Source organism: Malurus melanocephalus, unplaced genomic scaffold (genome assembly GCF_030028575.1).
Source record: "Malurus melanocephalus ecotype Western Australia unplaced genomic scaffold, MMel_1.1 scaffold_159, whole genome shotgun sequence".
NCBI classification, from domain to species: Eukaryota; Metazoa; Chordata; class Aves; order Passeriformes; family Maluridae; genus Malurus; species Malurus melanocephalus.
The window spans coordinates 381,696-400,494 of NW_026623391.1; the positions used below are offsets into that span (position 1 = coordinate 381,696).

An 18,799-nucleotide genomic window follows, 5' to 3' on the forward strand; every position below is an offset into this window, starting at 1 on the left:
GGTTTATTGCWCAAAAGTTAATTGGAGAGTCAGGAAGAACTGCTTACTAACATGAACAATAAATAAACCAAAATTTCTCCTTTGTATCCTGCTTCTTCTCGAGTTAGAGTGTACACAGATCTTTCTAGTATTTGCCACTTCTAACACATGATGGCTTTAAATCCAGCCAAGTCCATGYAAAGTACCTAATACCCTGTGCTGGTTAAGGGGTATCATTTCTGTGCACAGCTTTGTAAAGCAAACACTGACACTGAAATGAAGCTGGGGCACTTCTCAAGGTTTTCAACACAGCTGTAGTGAGGAAAACATTCCTGAAAAGAGAAAACTCTCTAGGTCTGTATTAAGATGGGTGAAGCAGYCCATCCCAGGAAATCCCAGGTGACAAAGCCTATTATCAGCAACTGTTATCTAATGAGTCTGGCACTGGGATGGCCAGGCAGCTTGTGCTCTCCCACAGCCTGCTCCCTGCTCCCAGGCCCTGCCACACCTCTGCCTGCATTCCAATGACTGCAGCACACTGTGCAGACTRTAGGGGTGCTTCTTAAATGAGCAAGCCAAGCTTAATGAATTTACAGGACCAAAAGGTGCCTTGTAAGAGAAGCTGTTGCCATACTGTTCAAAAAGTATGTGTGACTCAGAGTGATGCAAAAGGTACTTCAGGAGGATTAAGACTTGCTGGGATGGCTGTCAGGTGTGCACTCTCTCAGTTCAGAGCTGTCCTGTCTGTTGGCAGAGAGGTGGAAACCAGGCTGAGGTTACCTGCCTGCTCCATGAACCATTGGGGCTTGGAGCTGGCCTCCTTTCCTGGCCCTCCTTCAGCAGGGCCCAGCATCACCTGGAATAAAAAGTCAGGAATACAAACCACAGAGTGCTGGGAAAAGTCACTCACTCCACTCAAGTCCCCAGGTCTTGCCACTGACTTCACAAGGCACAATAGTAAACCAGTATTAAGAACAAATTCTTTGCTTTTGTAATTTTTTTCCCCTTGCCCTGCAGCAATCACCATCTCCTCAGGAACAGATGAAAACCACTTGTGCATAAAAACACTTTGCTGCTTGGCTTTCCACTGTGCTGCTTTCATAGCTGTGTAATGCACATATTAAAGATCATGTACAGCGGACCCAGATAATTTCACAGGATGACATTCCATGTTATTGCATGACCTCAGATTCAACTTGGGTCTGCTTTACAGGTTTCATTGTGTCATAGATTTGTATTTAGTAATGTGGTCTGGGCTGGGGTGGAGTTCATTCTTTTCATAGTATCTGGTATAAGGATTTATGAGCTGGTGCTGTGGATTTATGATGGAAACAGTGTTGATAATGTAGAGACGTTTTCATTACTGCTGAGCAGAGCTCAGACAATGCCAAAGCCTTTTCTGCCTTTCTTTTCTGCGTTTTCTTCCTGCCTTTTCTTCCTTTTCTGCCTCTCACCCCACCACTGGGTGGGCTGGGGGTGCACAAGGCATTGTGGGGGAACACAGCTGGAACCGCTGGCCCCAAGTGACCACAATGATGCCCCACACCATATGGTGTCATGTTTGGTGTATAAAGCTGGGGAAGAAGAAGGAAGAGGGGAACATTCAGRGTGGTGGTGTTTTGCCTTTCCAATTCACCATTACAGGATGGAGCCTGGCTTTCCTGGAGCTGACTGAACACCTGCCTGCCCATAGGAAGTAATGCATAAATTCTTTGTTTCTCTTTGATGGTGTGTAGCTTTTGCTTTCCCTGTTAAACTGTCTTTATCTCAGCCCACGAGTTTCCTCACTGTTACTTTTCCAGTTCTCTCTCCACCCTACTCTCCACTCTCACTTCTCACTGGTGGAAGTGAGCTGCCAGCTGGGGTTAAACTACAAAAAACATTCAAAACTCTCTTAAAAAATCTTTACTACGCCCTCACAGCAAGCTTTGAATATTTTACRCTCACAGAAAAGCTATTATCTAACAGTCCCATAACCACCTTCAAGCATCTGGTAACTTGGCCTGGGCCAAATTATTCCGTAGTTGACAGAACCCAAGTCCAAGCTAAATGATTCCTGCTTACATACTAGGGCAGCAGCTGCCAAAAATAATCACTGAATCATAGAAGGGTCTGGTCTAGAAGAAATCCCAGAGTTATCATCTAGTTCCAGCCCCTCTGGCATGGGCAGGGACACCTTCCAYTGCGTGAGGTTGCTCAAAGTCGCATCCAGCCTGCCCTTGAATATTATCAGGGATGGGGCAGCTGAAGTTTCTGCAGCTGTTTTGTTTGTTCGTTTGTTTTCCTCTTTGAAGCAGGGGTCAATTTTGAACTGAATTACAATTCTTGAGTAAACTGTGTGTTGCRTTCTTATCGTGGTGAGGAGCAGATAGAATGAAACAAATATAAACCATCCTGCACCCAATTTACCTGCAGAAAACCAGAAAAATGGGGGCGGCAGGGGTGGGGATTTCCTTTCCGACACTGATGGCTGCCCTGGAGCTGAAAGGGAAGGGCAGGCACCATCCTTATTGCCCTCGGGCAGGCAGGAACACCGCCGCATCCCCGCGCTGCTCCCGGTGGGACGGGACGGACGGGAGGAAATGGGACGGGATKGGATGGGRCAGGAAGGATAGAAGGGACAGGAGTGTGAGGAAAATKAATCCAYAAGCACCAAAGGTTTATGTCCAAAAAGGAGACRGAGGAGTCCCGTAACTTTATTMATGAATAAAGGGAGAGGTCATGGGWATTTCCCATGGGGTCTCTTAAATCGATAGAGGATGCAGCCTCTTTTTATCCTAATTTCCCGGCCGCAATTCCCTCTCTCTTACCCCATTGGCTGAGGTGTTTGAGAGGTACAGGCTCCCCGAAACGCCTAATGAAACCCCCCCTTCTATCATACATTGCCCCCTTTCAATATAAACCTGTGTCTCTGCTCTTGTAGTCTATTAACATAGTCTGGGGTAAGTCAATCAGTGGAATTCCTATGGAAATCCTTCCCATTGTTTCCATCTGTCTTCCAGTATCGGCCTTATCTTATCCCCAGAGTCAGCGTTTGTAAAGACACTCACTTCTCATTCCGTTCAGGAGGGACGGGACAGGACGGGACGGGAGGGACAGGACACGGGACAGGAGGGACGGGACGGGACGAGAGGGACAGAACGGGAGGGACGCGACGGGACGGGAGGGAGGGACAGAAGATACAGAACGGGACGGGATAGGACAGGACGGGAGGGACAAGAAAGACGGGACGGGACGGGACGGGACGGGACAAGAAGGACGGGACAAGAAGGACGGGACAGGACAGGAGGGACAGGACGGGATGGGACGGGATAGGACGGGACGGGACATGAGGGACAGGACGGGAAGGACAGGACAGGAGGGACAGGACGGGAGGGACAGAAGAGACAGGACGGGACGGGAGGGTCAGGACGGGAGGGACAAGAAGGACGGGACGGGAGGGACAGGTCAGGACGGGTCAAGAGGGACAGGACGGGACTGGAGGGACAGAAGGGACAGAACGGGACAAGAAGGACGGGACGGGAGGGACAGGACGGGAGGGACAGGACGGGAGGGACAAGAAGGACGAGACGGGACGGGTCAAGAGGGTCAGGACGGGACGGGACGGGACAAGAAGGACGGGACAGGACGGGACATGAGGGACAGGACGGGAGGGACAAGAAGGGCGGGACGGGACGGGACAAGAGGGACAGAGCGGGAAGGACAGGACGGGAGGGACAGGACGGGAGGGACAGGACGGGAGGGACAAGAAGGACGGGACGGGACGGGTCAAGAGGGACGGGACGGGACGGGAGGGACAGAAGGGACAGGACGGGACGGGACGGGACGGGACGGGACGGGACAAGAAGGACGGGACAGAAGGGACAGGACAGGACAGGACGGGACGGGACGGGACAGGACGGGAGGGACAGAGGGACAGGACGGGACGGGACAAGAGGGACAGAGCGGGAAGGACAGGACGGGAGGGACAAGAAGGGCGGGACGGGACGGGACAAGAGGGACAGAGCGGGAAGGACAGGACGGGAGGGACAGGACGGGAGGGACAAGAAGGACGGGACGGGAGGGACAGAAGGGCCAGGACGGTGCTGCGGCTCCCCCTGCTGGTGAGCGGCGGGAGCGCGGCTCCGTGCCCGTCCCTGTGTCCCGGCGCTGGGAGATGTTTGGAAAACCCTCGGGACGGGCTGGGAGCGCCCCGCAGCCGGGAGGGGTGTCCCGGGCATGGTCACCCCGCGGAACACCGCTGACAGAGGCAGCAGCCGGCCAGAGCCATCGTGGGGATCAGAACAGCCGACATAATGAAATAACCACCATTCGACAGTATGCTACAGCCATCCTCAGCTAACGGCCGCAGAGCCAGGGAGAAAGTCCTGGCTCTCCACACCTCTTGAAATATTGTTATCCATCTCTTTGGGCTTTTTTTTTTTTTTTTTTTTTTTCCTTTTTGTTTGTTTGTGGGTTTTCTTTTTTTAAGGGCAAAAATCTCCCTTCTTTTGCAGCGATGGATAGTATGACAAAAGTCAAATTACTTCGCTTCTGCAATACCACAGAGACAAGAAATGCTCAAATTGACATTGACCCTTCCATGCATAGAAGGGTGGTATAATTTTGTAGGAAACAAAGTGTTTTCTGTTCAGCACAGATGATGGATTTAGACCTGCTTGTACTATGAGRTAAACAATAAACAAAATACTCTAAAAAGGTCGGTTAGATCATTCTTTCCAGTAAGTCATTCATTTAAAGTCCCGGGAAATACAGTGCTCTGAACCCTGACACTCATCGACCAGTGTTCAGCAGTAAATAAAGCAAATCTCATTCCTAAATCAGAATATCATTTTTAAGCCTGACATGATTGGATTTTAGCTGATTTGCATTAATTACAGAAATACCATTGTGGTAACAATAAATTTTCAAACAAGCTTAGAGGGACAGTTTCTTGGCTGCCTGAAGATATTGTAATTGCTGCCAAAAGCAGAGCTCCTCTTGCAGCTCTGGTGCCTTGCTCTGGTGATCACACAGCTGCTGAGCAAGCTGAGAACTGCTCCGAGGGCTGAGCTGAGCCCACCCTCTGCTCCATCATTTATTCATTAGTGTCCACTCAAGGAAATCTGTAGCTTGGGCAGGGCAGGGGGAACACTGGATCATCTCTTTCACATGTTTAAACCATCTGGGATACTACCCCTGTGGTCTTGGAAAACGTGAAGATAGCAAATGATGGAAGCTCATTAAGGCCAAAGAAAAAGAAAATTATGACATTCCTTTTATACTTCATGTACACTAAAATATATATGTTATATATATATRTATATATATRYATGTATGTATGTATGTATGTATGTAAGTAGAATTCCTGAAAAGTAGACTCAAGGGTAAGTTTCAAAGCATATCTCTTCCAAAAGGACTAGAATTTTCCATTATCTTTAGGCTCACTAAAGTCCTTCAGTGTCTGGTCTACAGGTAACTTCTACCGAAGCTGAGTTTCTTGTGATTTCACTGATGATGACTGAGACCTCTTTATGTGCACTTGGATCAGGCCTGCACCACGGTTTTAAATCTCACCATGCCCTCTCCGTGATCCTGTGCTGCAATCCTATGCCAAGAGATGCAGACTATTTTCCTTCTGTGTAGGGCACTGRTTCTTTCTTGTTTGGTTTCAAAGTGATAGAAAATTACATGTTGGGTTATGCTAGTCCACGGTAAAACAAAATAATTGCAAGAACAGCTCACGTAGGTGTCAAAATCTTGTGTTCAGCCAGTGTTTCCTGTGTAACCGTGGTGTCCATATGGCAGAGCTGTCATCTGTGTACATTTAATAGATGGAGAAGCTTCAACACTCTTCAGTCAGGCTGGCAGAGTGATGTGTTAATCTGCTCCCATTGACAAGACAGCAAATTCCCAGTTGGTCACCCAATTCAAATCAAGCCTGTTGACACTCACAGTGACACTCACAACAGCGTTAAGGTAAGGCACACGTAGAGTTACTCAGGAGGAAAGGAGTGTCCTAAAAATTAATGTCATGTAGGATCTCTGAATTTTAATATGGGCCATTAACACCAGGCTCCTGTRATCACTGAGCCTTTTAACTGTGTCTGTCTTCCATGTGCTACACAAGGGGTGTAGGTGATGTCACAGGTTCTCCAGTTCATGGCAGGATGGGGGRATTCCATCAGACTCCACCATGGAGGTGTACTTTATTGGAGGTGGTGGTGGCTTGAAAGATGGAGGTCTGTTCATACTGAAATACAAGAGAAAAAATGCACCATGACAAAAAGGCCACATAAAAGACTGCTGTAAAGTGYTCACAGGAGGAGGTGGATTGGCTCTGAGTCACTATAGGAGCACCTGCCATTACCTCTCACATACTGTGACTTCCSTGAGTCTGTTTTATAACCCCAGCATACCTCCTGGTATTCATTCGGCTTTCTTAACTCCCACCTCACAATTTTACTTTATTCRTGTTTCAAAAGAACAGAATACCCTCCTGAGGAACCATTCAAAACCCTTGCATGGACCTTTTGCTCACACAGCTTTCTGAAGGTGTATTTAAAGACTTGTAACTTTTTTTTTGGTCAACTTATAAATAAAGGTCACATCTCAAATCAGTTAAAAAAATCGGTCCTGTTTTTGCCTTTGATGCAGTGTTTCCAGTGGGTTTTCTAGAATCATAATTAACTAACTATGATTTTTTGAGTATTTTAGTAATTTTTGTAAGATTAAAAATAATTGTCTCTTATATATTGCTTTCACCAGCAGATCTCAGAGTGCTTTAGCAGGGAATCAAACTTTGGCAATAATTACAAACTCAATACTTCTTTGACTGAGATTGAGTTTCAGGTAGCCTACTTTCACATATATTATTCAAAACTCAAATAGAGCTGCCCTAGAAGTACAATTTCATTAATACATGTCCTCAAGTAACCATAGAAAATAAGAGAGCARAAGCTGCTGGGAGAGAGTCTAATAGAAATGGGGGGCTCTGGGGACAAAAATTGACTGTTCAGCTTACACCCTGAAGCTGCACTGCAGCTCTTTTCTCAAARTTTATTTTAAAGATAACCTACAGAACAGATGAAAGGACTGAGAAAATTCCACTTTTCATACTGCTGTATGAAAAAATGGCATTAGTRATCCGTGTACTTCAAGGCCTTGTGTGCTCTGAGTCCTCTCAAATGAAGAGGTGCAAATCTGAACAACTGGGCCAGAGTTTGTGTTGCCCTCTGTGCCACCCCTCCAGCCCTGTGGCTCCATTCCCTTGTACTTACATCTCCTTCTGGTACTGACACCATTTCCTGATGCCTAAAACCAGCAGAGAGCTGCAGACGAGGAGCAGGACAGCCACCACTGCTGGCCAGGGGAAGCGACCCACTGTGGTGCTCCTGTCACCTGTGAGGGACACACCGGTCAGAGCTCATCTGAATGGCCTCAGAATGGGGGAAAATCTGAATGGGGGAAAATCTGAATGGGGGAAAATCTGAGTTTGCTACCTGTGGCTCACTGCCCCCCACCCCGCACAGCACTGGTGTCAACTGATGATCCCCATCACCAAGCTGAGGAGCCCAAACTCGGAGCATTGCAGCTCTGATTTATGGACTTGGCCCACTTTTGTTCTGACTGGGTGTGAGAGCTGGTGCAGCCACCCACTGCTTCGCTTGATGAGATTATTTAGGCACAGCCCTGAGAGCATTTCACCCAAACCCCATTGGCTTTCTCTGCTCCCCTGTGAATTTCTCTGCTRCAAGCTGCATGTCACAGTGCACACGGCTACATCTGCCCACTCCAGCCCTCCTTCCCAATGGYGTATTTTTCACACCACTGACACCAAACGCTGCCAAAGCGTCCGGCCAAGGGCTCAGCTGCCTTTTGAGGTGAGCTCCTGTTCACAGCACAGCATTCCTGTCTCATTCCAGCTTCCTCTCCCCACTGCAGTGCTGGGATTTCCCTTCCCCTTTCTGCACAGCCACCCTTGGGGGTGCTGACAGAGGTGTCCTCTTGCCTATGGAGAAGAAGGAGAGAAGGAGCACAGTGCTCCTCCAGCTGCCAGAGGGTGCAGCAGTGGCAGGCATGCCAGAGAGGTCCATGGGTGATACACCTCAGTGTCACCTYCCATCGTGCTGGCATCCCCACCCTGTGCTGGCCATACCGGTGTGTCCCCCAGCCTGGSTCTTACCCACTGTGGAACCAGCACTGTGGCCAGTCCACTACCCTGCGTGAGCTGTGAAATTTCCCTGGGCCACAAGTATTACCTGGAGCCAAATTTTGCTGCTGGAAGAAAATATGCACTGGAGCTTTGCTTACAGCTGGAAGGAGAAGGCTGGAATGCCAAAAGTCTGCAACAGCTCACGGTATGAGGGTGCAGCATCTGTGACTACTCTTTTCCCTTTTTTGAAATCCCCTGGCCAAATGGACACGATGCTCCAGGTTTCGTGCTTCTGCAGTGGCATGCTGRAAGAASAGCATTTGTARGGTAACATCTCACCAGTATTGTTCAGYGGGCTGCTGGTAGTTAAGAAATCTTGCCCTCTGGGAACTGAAATTGTCTGGTCTGTGATGCTGTGGGACAGGTTACCTAAAAATACATGGGTAACTTTTTAAAATGAAGGTTATCTGAGTCTACTCCGCGTTTACCCAAGACGGGGCTACCCTGCATGCAGTAACTCAGCACGCTTTCGCAAAAATTGCAGCCAGCAAGCTGTGCAGGAGCAGAATTGCAAAGCATTAGAAGCTGTCATGAGGTTGTGGTGTAAATGCATGGCTGTGGGTTGTACAAGGGTAGACAAGCACCGGAGTGCTACCAAAAATACATCCGTGGAATGGAAAGCGGCTGCTATGCTTGTGCCTCAGCCAAAAGACGACTCCCATGCAAATTGCAAAAGCACATTGACAGGTCCTGCCTGTTCCAAAAGCACAAAGGCAAACCAAGATGTTGAAAAAGAAAGTCACTTTGGGCTTTGTACTGCTGAGCAGGGATTTTTCTAAAGGGAAAGACTTGTGAAAAAATGTTCACCCTAGGGGTTTTTAAAATTGATTTATTGATCTTTAATGAGGCTGCCTTTCAATGTTCTATTAGCCAGCCTTTATTGCTGCACATTATCTCATTATTTCACTGCGATTTTATTTAGCTTCTCTGGCAATTTATTTCATCTATAAACTACCTTCAGCATCCACTACATTTGCCTAGCAACTATCTCAATTGTAATATTATTGAAATAAATATGTCTAATGAAAYCACAATACTCAAATGTTTTTTCATTCCTCTTTTGCCACTGCAAATCCATGACAGCTTGGAAACCCAAGCCTTTACCTTCTAACTCAGCAGGGAAATTGCTTCTGTGAAGAATTGAAAATCTGGTACACATTACTCCACCTGACTATTGGCCTCTGCTCAGACACAACTTTTCCATGCTCAGTTATAATTTTTGCATGGGAGTGTGGTGACTCTCAACTAGCAGCTGAAAATAAGCACTACAGAGATGCTGCTCTGAGAAAAGGGAACCCAAGAGAAAATTGAGAACCCAAGGACCTGCTGCTGTGGTTTTTGCAAGATGCTCCAGATTACTGCAGATTTGTGACCCAACACTCACTAAGCTGGTRCCATAACTCCTCTGTTGCAGTCCTATGAAGCAAAGGAGATGTATTCCCCACTCACGTGCTGTTCTCAAAGTCCCACCRAATGCTGTGGCACTGGTGTAGCCCTTTGTCTCTGTGGTAGAAGTCAATGCTCCTGATAGAAAACACACAAGCTTGTGAAAACTCCTGTAGGGAACTGTGTCACTTGTTTTTAATTTCTCCCCTCTTTCTTCCCTGTTTTCTGACTAATGAGCTCAAACAGGTGTAGCCCACAGCTCGAGATGCTGGCTTCCCTTGGACAGGCACTACACAACACGTGCCAGGCTTGAAAGCCTGTCACAGGCCAGAAACTCAAGAGGAGTTTTACTGAGATATAGGTAAATAAACTTAGACAAAACATTTGAAGCATTTTTATATTTCAGCTTAGTTTCAGGTGAACCTCAGGAGTTTGMGTGCACTGGTTTGTTTCAACCTGAAACCAGTAGAGCGATGAACAAACGTACATAAATCAGAATTCACACAGGATGTCACCAACTCCAGTGAAACAAAACTGTTTTCCCAACTAGCAAAGGGATGTTTTGAAGAAGTTAGAGCAGGAGTCACACCTGGAATGTCTGATACCAATTACCAACTTATTGAAGCTTTTTTTTTTTAAGTGCTAGGATTTCTAGAGCTCAGCTAGCTATTTATCTGATATTCAAACACAGACAGATGGTGGCTAGCATGTAGACCTTCATTTTCCCAAGAGAACCATTTCACATTTACTAAAAAGAACTCATCTTTCTTAACAACTGTCTCATTTTTGGGAAAATATCAAGCCAACTGAATGAACCTGAGAAGGTGAGCTGCAGCTGTGACTGATCACTCAAAGCCTAAGCATCTCTRCTCAGAGATGGAGCTGTCGTGGAATCTCAGCAGAGCCAGGTTAGAGTTTTAGCAGCCTTGGTTTTGCTTCCCCTCTTCCTCCTCTTGCCCATATATGTGCTCTTTTCCCTCATATCCATTCTCAGGTGTCTTGTAGATTTTCATTAAAAAACTTGCAAAATAACAGGAACTGAACCAAACCAGCAGACTGAGACAGCRTGCTTGGACTTGGTATCCTATCTTGACTTTGGGCCAGAGGATTTGCACATGAAGCTGATGGTGGGCACCAGTGTGAGCATCAGCAGGGAGCCAGAGAGGAGAAACACTAACCCAGGGTTGTGAGAGCACAACTGGAACTCGCTGGGAGCATTGGTTAAAAGGCAATTGCTTCCTGGGCTCTTGCAGAAGAAGAATGGCTCAACTCCATCTYGCATTATGAGTTTGACCTCGTACCACCTCAACCAGAGAAGATGCATAATTCAGCAAGGAGAATCCTCTCTGTGCACATTGTGTATTTATAGCCTTTGTTGTTAATTTTTTTGTTTGGACAGAAGGGCTTTCAGCCCACTTGGACAAGCAGCTKTGCTGTTCTGCTGTCAGCCAGGTGAGTGTCTCTGCTTTGGGGATGGGGAAGGCAGCATGAGAAGCAGAAAACTTTAATTTCAGCACTGCTGCAATCTGTGCTCCTGCCTTGGCATATCTCAGTAGAGCCTCTGTAAACCCCAGGGCTTTATGTGGAGTGTTCCAGCTTCCCAAGAGCTGCTGGGGCAGGCCAAAGCTTTGTGTTTAGCATCTTTCTCCAGTATTCTGGAGGAATATTCAGTTAAATATCATATTTATGATATTTATCATATTTATCATATCATAAATATTCAGTTAAATATCATACCTATGTAGGTATGATATTTAACTGAAGACAATAGATATTCTTTGTAAACACTACAATAACACTAATTAATATATCCTCAATGTCTGTTCACTTGGCAAAGTTAATTAATATATCCTAAACAGAGCATTAAAAGAGATAAAATCAAGAGAGTATTTTATCATATATTTATTCCTGARCTGTGGTTACACAGTGTACTTTCTAGTGGTTAGTGTACTTCCTAGTGTGTAATGCACTAGAAAAGGAATTCAATGGACATTAAATTTCTTGCTTCAGAAAAAGTAAGATGATTWTTGTGTTGATGTGTCTTTCTTCTACATTTTTGAAGCAACAGAGAAAACATTTTGATTCAATTGATTACCTTGGGTTATGGAACCTGGAGCCAGAGAGGCCACAGATGTCGACTGSGACTCTAAAGACAGTTTACATGGTATCACATTTAGGTTTTTTAGACAGGTTTTTTAGACAATAATGTTAATAATAGGACAAATTTATTTACAGTTTTATAGGCATATTATTCCATTTTATAAAAATGCATAAGAATTATATATAACAATCTGGATGCCATTTTACATGCTGTCTTAACATGGCAGTTTTAACAAGATTTCTCTTAGATCCCTGCTTGGGTAACCTCACCAGCTCCCAAATTCCCAAGCAGCACATTGGTCCTGTCAGTACCAGAGCACACTGACCATTCCCTGTCACATCTCTGACTTTGTGTTCATGACATTTAGGCAGTGGTCAAGCAGAGATCCCACATATATTGATTAAGTCATAAAGTATTTTTCCCTCTTACCTGTGGCTGTCATGACAGCTGACGTAAGTGTTGAATTGCCAAAGTCTGTAACAAATCAAAGCAAATATTCAACATAAGAAAGGTGCTCATTCTGCTTTAGGAAAGTYGGTGAGTCAAAGGTTCAAGAGCAAGAAAGTACATCACACCTAATTTACAAATAATCTTTCCATGCACAACTCAGGCAAGTACTYCAGAAGGAAACATGAAGAACCTGAGGTAATTGAGCTGGGGAATCCCTAGGGAAACAAATGTTTTGAGGAAAAAAWTTTGGAGCCCCTAGTGCCTCAACTTAAAAACCAGAAATTAATCATGTGGGTTTATTCCATACAAAGAGATGCACCAATTAGCACAGATGCTGAAATAACATTTATGACCTGGTGGTGGCACCTGCACAGCTCCATCCATGAGGCACTTCAGAGCCTGCAACTCTGACAGGAAATTTCAGAGACACTTTGCACTGAAAAGAGCTCACTGAGTCCTCAGAGAGGAGGAGGGGGAGTTATTCCTTGTAAGTAAAGAACTGTTAACCACACAGGCAAGCTCAGCAGAGACACCATTCTGCCCAAGCAGCATTTATGTCCTGAGTAAGAGATGTCTCACTGTTTTCTTTCTTTTGTTTTTCTGAGGAGGAGAGGAAAAGTGCCCCTGAGCAGTCTGGGAGGATGGGTTGTGTCTCCCCAAAGGGGTCCACAAAGGAAGYGATCTCTGAAAGCTCACACACTCCATTAGAAAAACATCTGGGAAGGCAGCCAGGAGGTACCTCTGYTCAGGAATGTGTGGAGGGTGCTGGGTGGGAGTGACCCTGTGCAAACCCTGTACTCAGGGTCTGAGCACAAGGAGGCAGCTCCACCCTGCAGCTGCTCCTCTGTGCTAACACTGGCACCTCCTGTGACTGCTGCTCATCCACTCGTGTGTCACCTCAGCCTCGCCTGCGCTGACAGGAAGCAATCCTTATCAAAGGTGCAGCAAAAATGGTCTAAAAGCCAGAGCAGGGGGACTCTTTGAGATGTAGCTGGCTCCCAGCAGGATGTGCAAGGAGAGGCAGGGTGGTGGTCTGATGCAAATTGCCAGAACTCCTTTGAGACATCACCTTGCAGAGGCCAGTGGAGGAAAAAGTGCCTTTCTCTCTCAGGGCCCCCCAATATTTGGGATGGTTTTCTGGTGCCCAGTGGGGTATTGGCTGTGCCCCCAGGGCCTACCACAACCTGCACTTGTAGAAGTTTATCCCACAGACCCCACACCTTTTCCRTGCCATCTGCTTACGGCATTTCTCTGACACACTTGTGTAAACCCCTGCTAAAGTGCAGCTGCCTCCCATGCAGAGCAGAGCAAACTGCTCCAGGAGAAATGTCTCCAAAGGGCTTCAGCTCAGGTGTGCAGGGAACATTTATCTGTCTGCAGCAAGCTGATAATGAGACAAACTTGCAGGGGCAGAGCAGGATTTGCCAAATTTACACAGATTAAGAAACATCCTATCMGTTCTTTAATTCAGCAAAGGTATTGAGGATCTTGGCTGTGTACTTAGGCAGAAGGTGGAACCATTAGCAGGGCTGTTATTTTTAATTATTAGTTCAGTGCTGAAAGAGCTATATTCAAATGCCAGCTGAAGCATCAGAAATAACATTAAGTGCCCCTCAAGGCTGGAGTTTAATTATGCTTGATCTTAATTATGATAGATTACATCACCAAAATATCRGTTTATTGTAGTTTTTCTGAAGTCAAAGCTGCAGAAAGTGATATGTTACTACCCATTTAGGCCAGTAAATGCTACAACACCTTTAGGAATTYATAGATGCGCCTCAAACACAACCAAAGTTATTTTATTCTCTAATTTATCCTACCATCTGAAACTGTGGTAGTAAAAACTTCAGATGAGGCTTCATTAGACTTATTGTCTGTGAAGGAAAAAAAAGAAGAGAAATATGAAAGCAGTTCTTAAATCAKTTATAAAGGCTGAAAATTTAGTTTGCTCTTGTGTCATACTGTGCACCTTCGCAGAAGGTATGGCTGAGAATTAATGTAATTCTTTCCTTTCTGTCACATCTAAGTACATTAATGTTTTTCTACAGAGTGGATCTATCCTAGCATTAGCATAGCCTGCAGGCAAGAACATCGGCTGCTTTAACTGACGGCTCTTCGATGTGAATACATTTCTAGAAAACTGCAAATTGGGTGAAATGAGTCATTTTTGAGAAAAATTCTGCCTTGAGATTTATCTGCCTCCCCTCTGAAGCTCTGTTTCCAGAGGAGTAAGCTGTGGCTTTTGCAGAAATCTTACTTTGTGGAAAAAAATAGCCCTAGGACCATAGAGAGCTCCAGGTGAACCCAGTGGAGCTGCAGGAGCTGCCACGGTGGGGGACAAGTCCCCCCTGCTAAGGGGTCAGCAGCTCGGTCCTATCGTCTGTGCAGCAGGGAGAATACATCATAAAAACATTTTAAACAGGTATAAAAACACATTTGCACCTGAAGAGGAGCCATGCACAGCAGGATGATGAAGGAAATCTGTGTGTCCTTCTCACTTGTCACCCTGTGTCCTCAGAGCTGCTGAAAGCCTCTGTCCTGCCAAGCCAAAAAAAGCAGGACACTGCTCCCCACTTCCCTAATCTCCCATCTAATTCTTACAGTACAGGTTTTGGGGGCGTTTCTCCACCATGGGCACTCTTGTGCATGTTTTACTGAAGATGTGTAACACAGCCCTGACTCTGAGGGTTTGGTTTTCCAGGGAGCCACAAGTGCTCTCTGAGAAGCTCATGATTGTAACAGCTCACTGGTGCCATGAGGCTATGATGGAGTATTTTGGGGTATAGCAAGATTCTGCCTAAACAAACAGTTATCTTCCGTATGTGCAGGAGTTTTTCACCTTATTTAGAGGCTTGAGCAAAGATTTGAGCAGAAAAAACCTGCCAGAGACTTCAAGCTGTGTGATGAACTTGTTCAATAAAGCTTCTATACCCTTGGCCTTCGGTATTTTAAATAACAGAGAATATTTGTGTTTGGTGTTCTTAAAATTTGAGAGGTATCTTATCTATGAAAAACGTACCGAAGGAAACAAGTATTTCTTCTGATGAAATATTCTGTGTTTCATTCCCCAGGAAGGGAAACAGACATGCACAAGAGAATGTCTTATGTGTCTCCTGGGTCCCTTGCAGCATCAGCGTTGATCTCAATTCATAGAAACCTTCACTGTCTTGCCAGTCTTCTTGTACCACAGAAATTTCTTGGAGAAAGGAAAAAAAAAAAGAGAAAAGATCCTCTTATTGTACTCCAAAGTATAAATCAGAGCTGTGCAAAATATTGGTACTGAAAAGCAGGCTTATTTAGCTGCAGGTTTCTTTGCTGAGACACTATCAGAAATTTGGCAAGAATGGTCTGGTCATGCCAAACCACGGCTCCCATCCCTGGCAGTTGCAGGGGTCTCTGGTCACAGCCATTTGCCAGCTGTTTCCTTTGAAGAAACTTTGAGGTCATATCCCCTTCAGCCAGATGGATCTTGCAGGAGGGGAGAACAGCCATGGATCCCCCTAGGAACCACTCCTGAAGCCGTGTTTCCCATGGAAAGGCTGCTTTACCTCCAGGCTGCTCCGTCAGGCTCACTCTGTCCACGTACCACTGGATGCTTGGCTTGGGAAACACCTTCCTGATGGCACAGCTCACACTGGGCTGCGGGGCAGCACAGGGCACTGGTTAGGTTACGTATATATATATTTATATATTTATATATACACACACACACACACACGTATACATATATATCTATATGTATGTTGGGTGAGCCTGTGACATTTCCCTCCTGGCTGCCAGCTTACAAACTCCTGTAGGGACAGTGCTTGTTTACTCACAATCCCACTCTGGAAGGAAACGCTTCCTCTTTATTGAGTTTCTTGCCCACTCCCCTCATTTTTCTGATTGCAGGCACCGTGGAATCACAGTGTCCCCACTGTTGCCCTGGTGTCAGAACTTCAACCCCTCCAGTCCAGTGCTATGGCTGGAGAGATGTAGAGTGACCCCCCACTCTCCTGCCCCCAGTGCAAACAGCCACATGGAAAAATGCTGGACTTGGTAATGGGCACAGTGCGAGTAAGGAGAATGAGATACTTTCTGATTGCCATGTAAACCCTTCTTCGTTAGGCAGGTAGAGACAAATCCCATGAAAAAGACTGCCTAGTCGAATGGTATCTTAAATAGACAAAATTAGATATCTTTGTAGCAGACATGATATGTAAGAGATTTCCAGAAATCACAAGGAATTGGATGCTTTAGATGCAGTAGTCTTGGTTCTGTGCCAATTGCTCCAAAGATCTGTGTTTGTGCTCTGTTTAATTTCTCAGCAAGCAATAGATGGGCAAGATCTCAAAATCAAGGCTGGGTGAAGGGTTGGGCACCAGCAGGGTGAGAGGTTTCATCGTCATGCTGCCTGGACATTTCCAGTTATGTTTATTTAGCAGGTTTTGATACTGCTAAGTATTAAACACTTATACGAGAAATGGCTTTGTTCTCTCCATCAGAAGAAAAAAGCGTGTGCTATTCATGCAGCACAAACCCCTCTTGCTCCCTCTTTCAAAGAAAGTGGTTCCCACATTTGGGGGAAAGAAGGCTTGATGTATTGAAGCCAGCAGAAGTCATTTGTAACAAAAACTGAAACTCCCYGGCTGAAACTCTTTCCCTGCGGTGGTAAACAGCACCTGAGCTCGCAGTGTAATTGCTTTCCCCCATTTCCTCTTCATTGTTCCCTTATTTTTCAGGCACTTTCAGGACATAATACTTTTATAAATGCTTCCTACGAAGAAATACAAATCTGATATCCTCACTAGATTTAAGSTCWGCAAGAAAAGGCAGAAAAGAGAAGGAGTTGGTGTTTGTTTGGAGGTGAAGGTCAGAGAGGTTCTTGGGGGAGTTTGTATTACCCAGTCCCATGATACCAACAACCCCTGCTCTGTTCAACAGGACAGTGCAGACAAAAGCCTGCCATATCCAACACCACACTCAGAAAATGATCACCAGGAAAATCACAACATTTTGCAGAACCAGCTGACTCATGGACTGTGTGAAGCAGGTGTTTAGGGTTAGCATGAGGTTCTCTGTGTCCTCAAAGTCTAAGGAAAACCTCCTTAATTTAGGATACTTGCAAACCAAAAGCTTTAACTTGGAGAGATGGGAAAGGAAGCAAAGCACCATAGCTAGTAGCCAGAGCGGCTGGCTTGTCAGCCATAGAAGCCAGAGATATGTTTTATACCAGGCATGGCCAGTGCAGGTCAGCAGACCTTTAGGTGCAGGTCAGCAGACCTTTAGGTTTTGCCATTTCCCAAATTAAAACAGTGTCCCACACAGCAGAGAGGTCCTCAGCCAGCCCCAGTCTGTGCTCCCTGCTGTGGGGGTGGGAGCTGCTCAGAGGAAAGGGCACGAGCAGCTCACATCATCTCCTTGCCTTGCCTGYTGCCCTGTGACCTCAGTCTGTTTGGGGATCCCTCTGTGCCTGATGCTGCTCACCCTGCCAGACCCTGCTGGGGTGACATGGTGAGAGTCACTCGTGTCTCCAAAATTGCTCACCTTCTGCGGGGTGCCAGCTGAGCCCTCCTGCAGGCTAAGGGAGATCTCAGGGTAAGCTGGAAAGCAAACACAAATGTGTTAGTGAAATGGACCCCAAAGATCTCAGTAACAGCTTCCAGTGAAAAGTAGAAATTAAATCCTACCTCAGCCGCACCTTGAGCAAGATAAAAATATGCACAGCTGCAATTTGAGGCCAAGGAAGTGGTTTTGCAAAGTCTGTATCAGCAGCYACTGCCACAGAATCTGTGATGTATTTCACCACCCACCTACACCAAGCTTGGGTGGTTTTGCTGGGGAAACAAACTGAAAGCATCCTGCAGTCACARCTCCAGCAGCAGAGCCCTTCCTGGGCCTATGAAATCAGACACACCCCATTTGTTGGTTCCTCTGTGTGCTTGCCAAAGGCATCTCCAAAGGCTCCAGCCATCACCCAAAATATTGATGGATTTTGAGGGTCAGCTACAAGCAGTCCCCTGGCAGACTGTGACAGTGTCCTGCCACAGACGGTTCCTGTCCTGGCAGGCAGCCCAGAGCCCTGAGCTCACCTTCTCAGTCACTGATGACCACATCCACATAGAACCAAATAATGTTTTCTTCTCTTTTTGCAGCCTTTTGGTTCTGGGCACAGCTGACTGTGTAAATTAAAGCCATCAGGTATGGTGAGCCTCTCTAAAGTGGCATTTCTAAATCAGCCATTGGGATGCCTGGTTTGGAGCAACCTGGTTTGGCTGGCTTTGTATGTAAGGACCTACAAAGGACTTGTTGAAATTGTATTAATATATAAAAAATCTCAAAAGCCTCAGRTAAATTGTGCTTCTGGCCCTTTCTGAGCCTTAAAACTGCACTGGAAACAAGTGCTCTCCTTGAATTAATTAGGAGATCCACAATTCTTTCTCTTTCCAACTTAAACCTCACTTTAATCTCTACCATTAAAATAATTTTCTCTTTTTCTTACCCTGTTAATTGACATAGGACCATGCCAGTTAATTACAGTCCCCCCTGAGGTGAACTATTCAGGTTTCCCTGTTGTTTTATAMAGCTAATCCACCAAGGACTCTCCTGACTTTTTTATAATTTCCATTTTTCTTCCTGATGTTACTGATGGATTGTGCCTGGGCATGATTTACATTTAATTATCATAGCCTTATGGTTTTCTGAACTTT

General features: G+C 45.8%; 1 protein-coding gene across 1 annotated transcript in view; it reads right to left on the reverse strand.

The window, feature by feature from the left end:
* Nucleotides 1-5,542: 5,542 nt before the first annotated feature.
* CD96 (CD96 molecule) overlaps nt 5,543-18,799 on the reverse strand; it is a 24,256-nt gene continuing 10,999 nt past the window's right edge. Inside the window, exons 5-13 of the mRNA XM_057371822.1 lie at nt 17,637-17,692; nt 15,659-15,749; nt 15,130-15,306; nt 13,931-13,984; nt 12,090-12,134; nt 9,623-9,697; nt 8,453-8,542; nt 7,239-7,359; nt 5,543-6,211 (exon numbers count right to left, since the gene is read on the reverse strand). Of these exons, the coding sequence (XP_057227805.1) occupies nt 6,103-6,211; nt 7,239-7,359; nt 8,453-8,542; nt 9,623-9,697; nt 12,090-12,134; nt 13,931-13,984; nt 15,130-15,306; nt 15,659-15,749; nt 17,637-17,692 (818 nt within the window). The 3' untranslated portion in view covers nt 5,543-6,102. The remainder of the gene's footprint in view (nt 6,212-7,238; nt 7,360-8,452; nt 8,543-9,622; nt 9,698-12,089; nt 12,135-13,930; nt 13,985-15,129; nt 15,307-15,658; nt 15,750-17,636; nt 17,693-18,799) is intronic.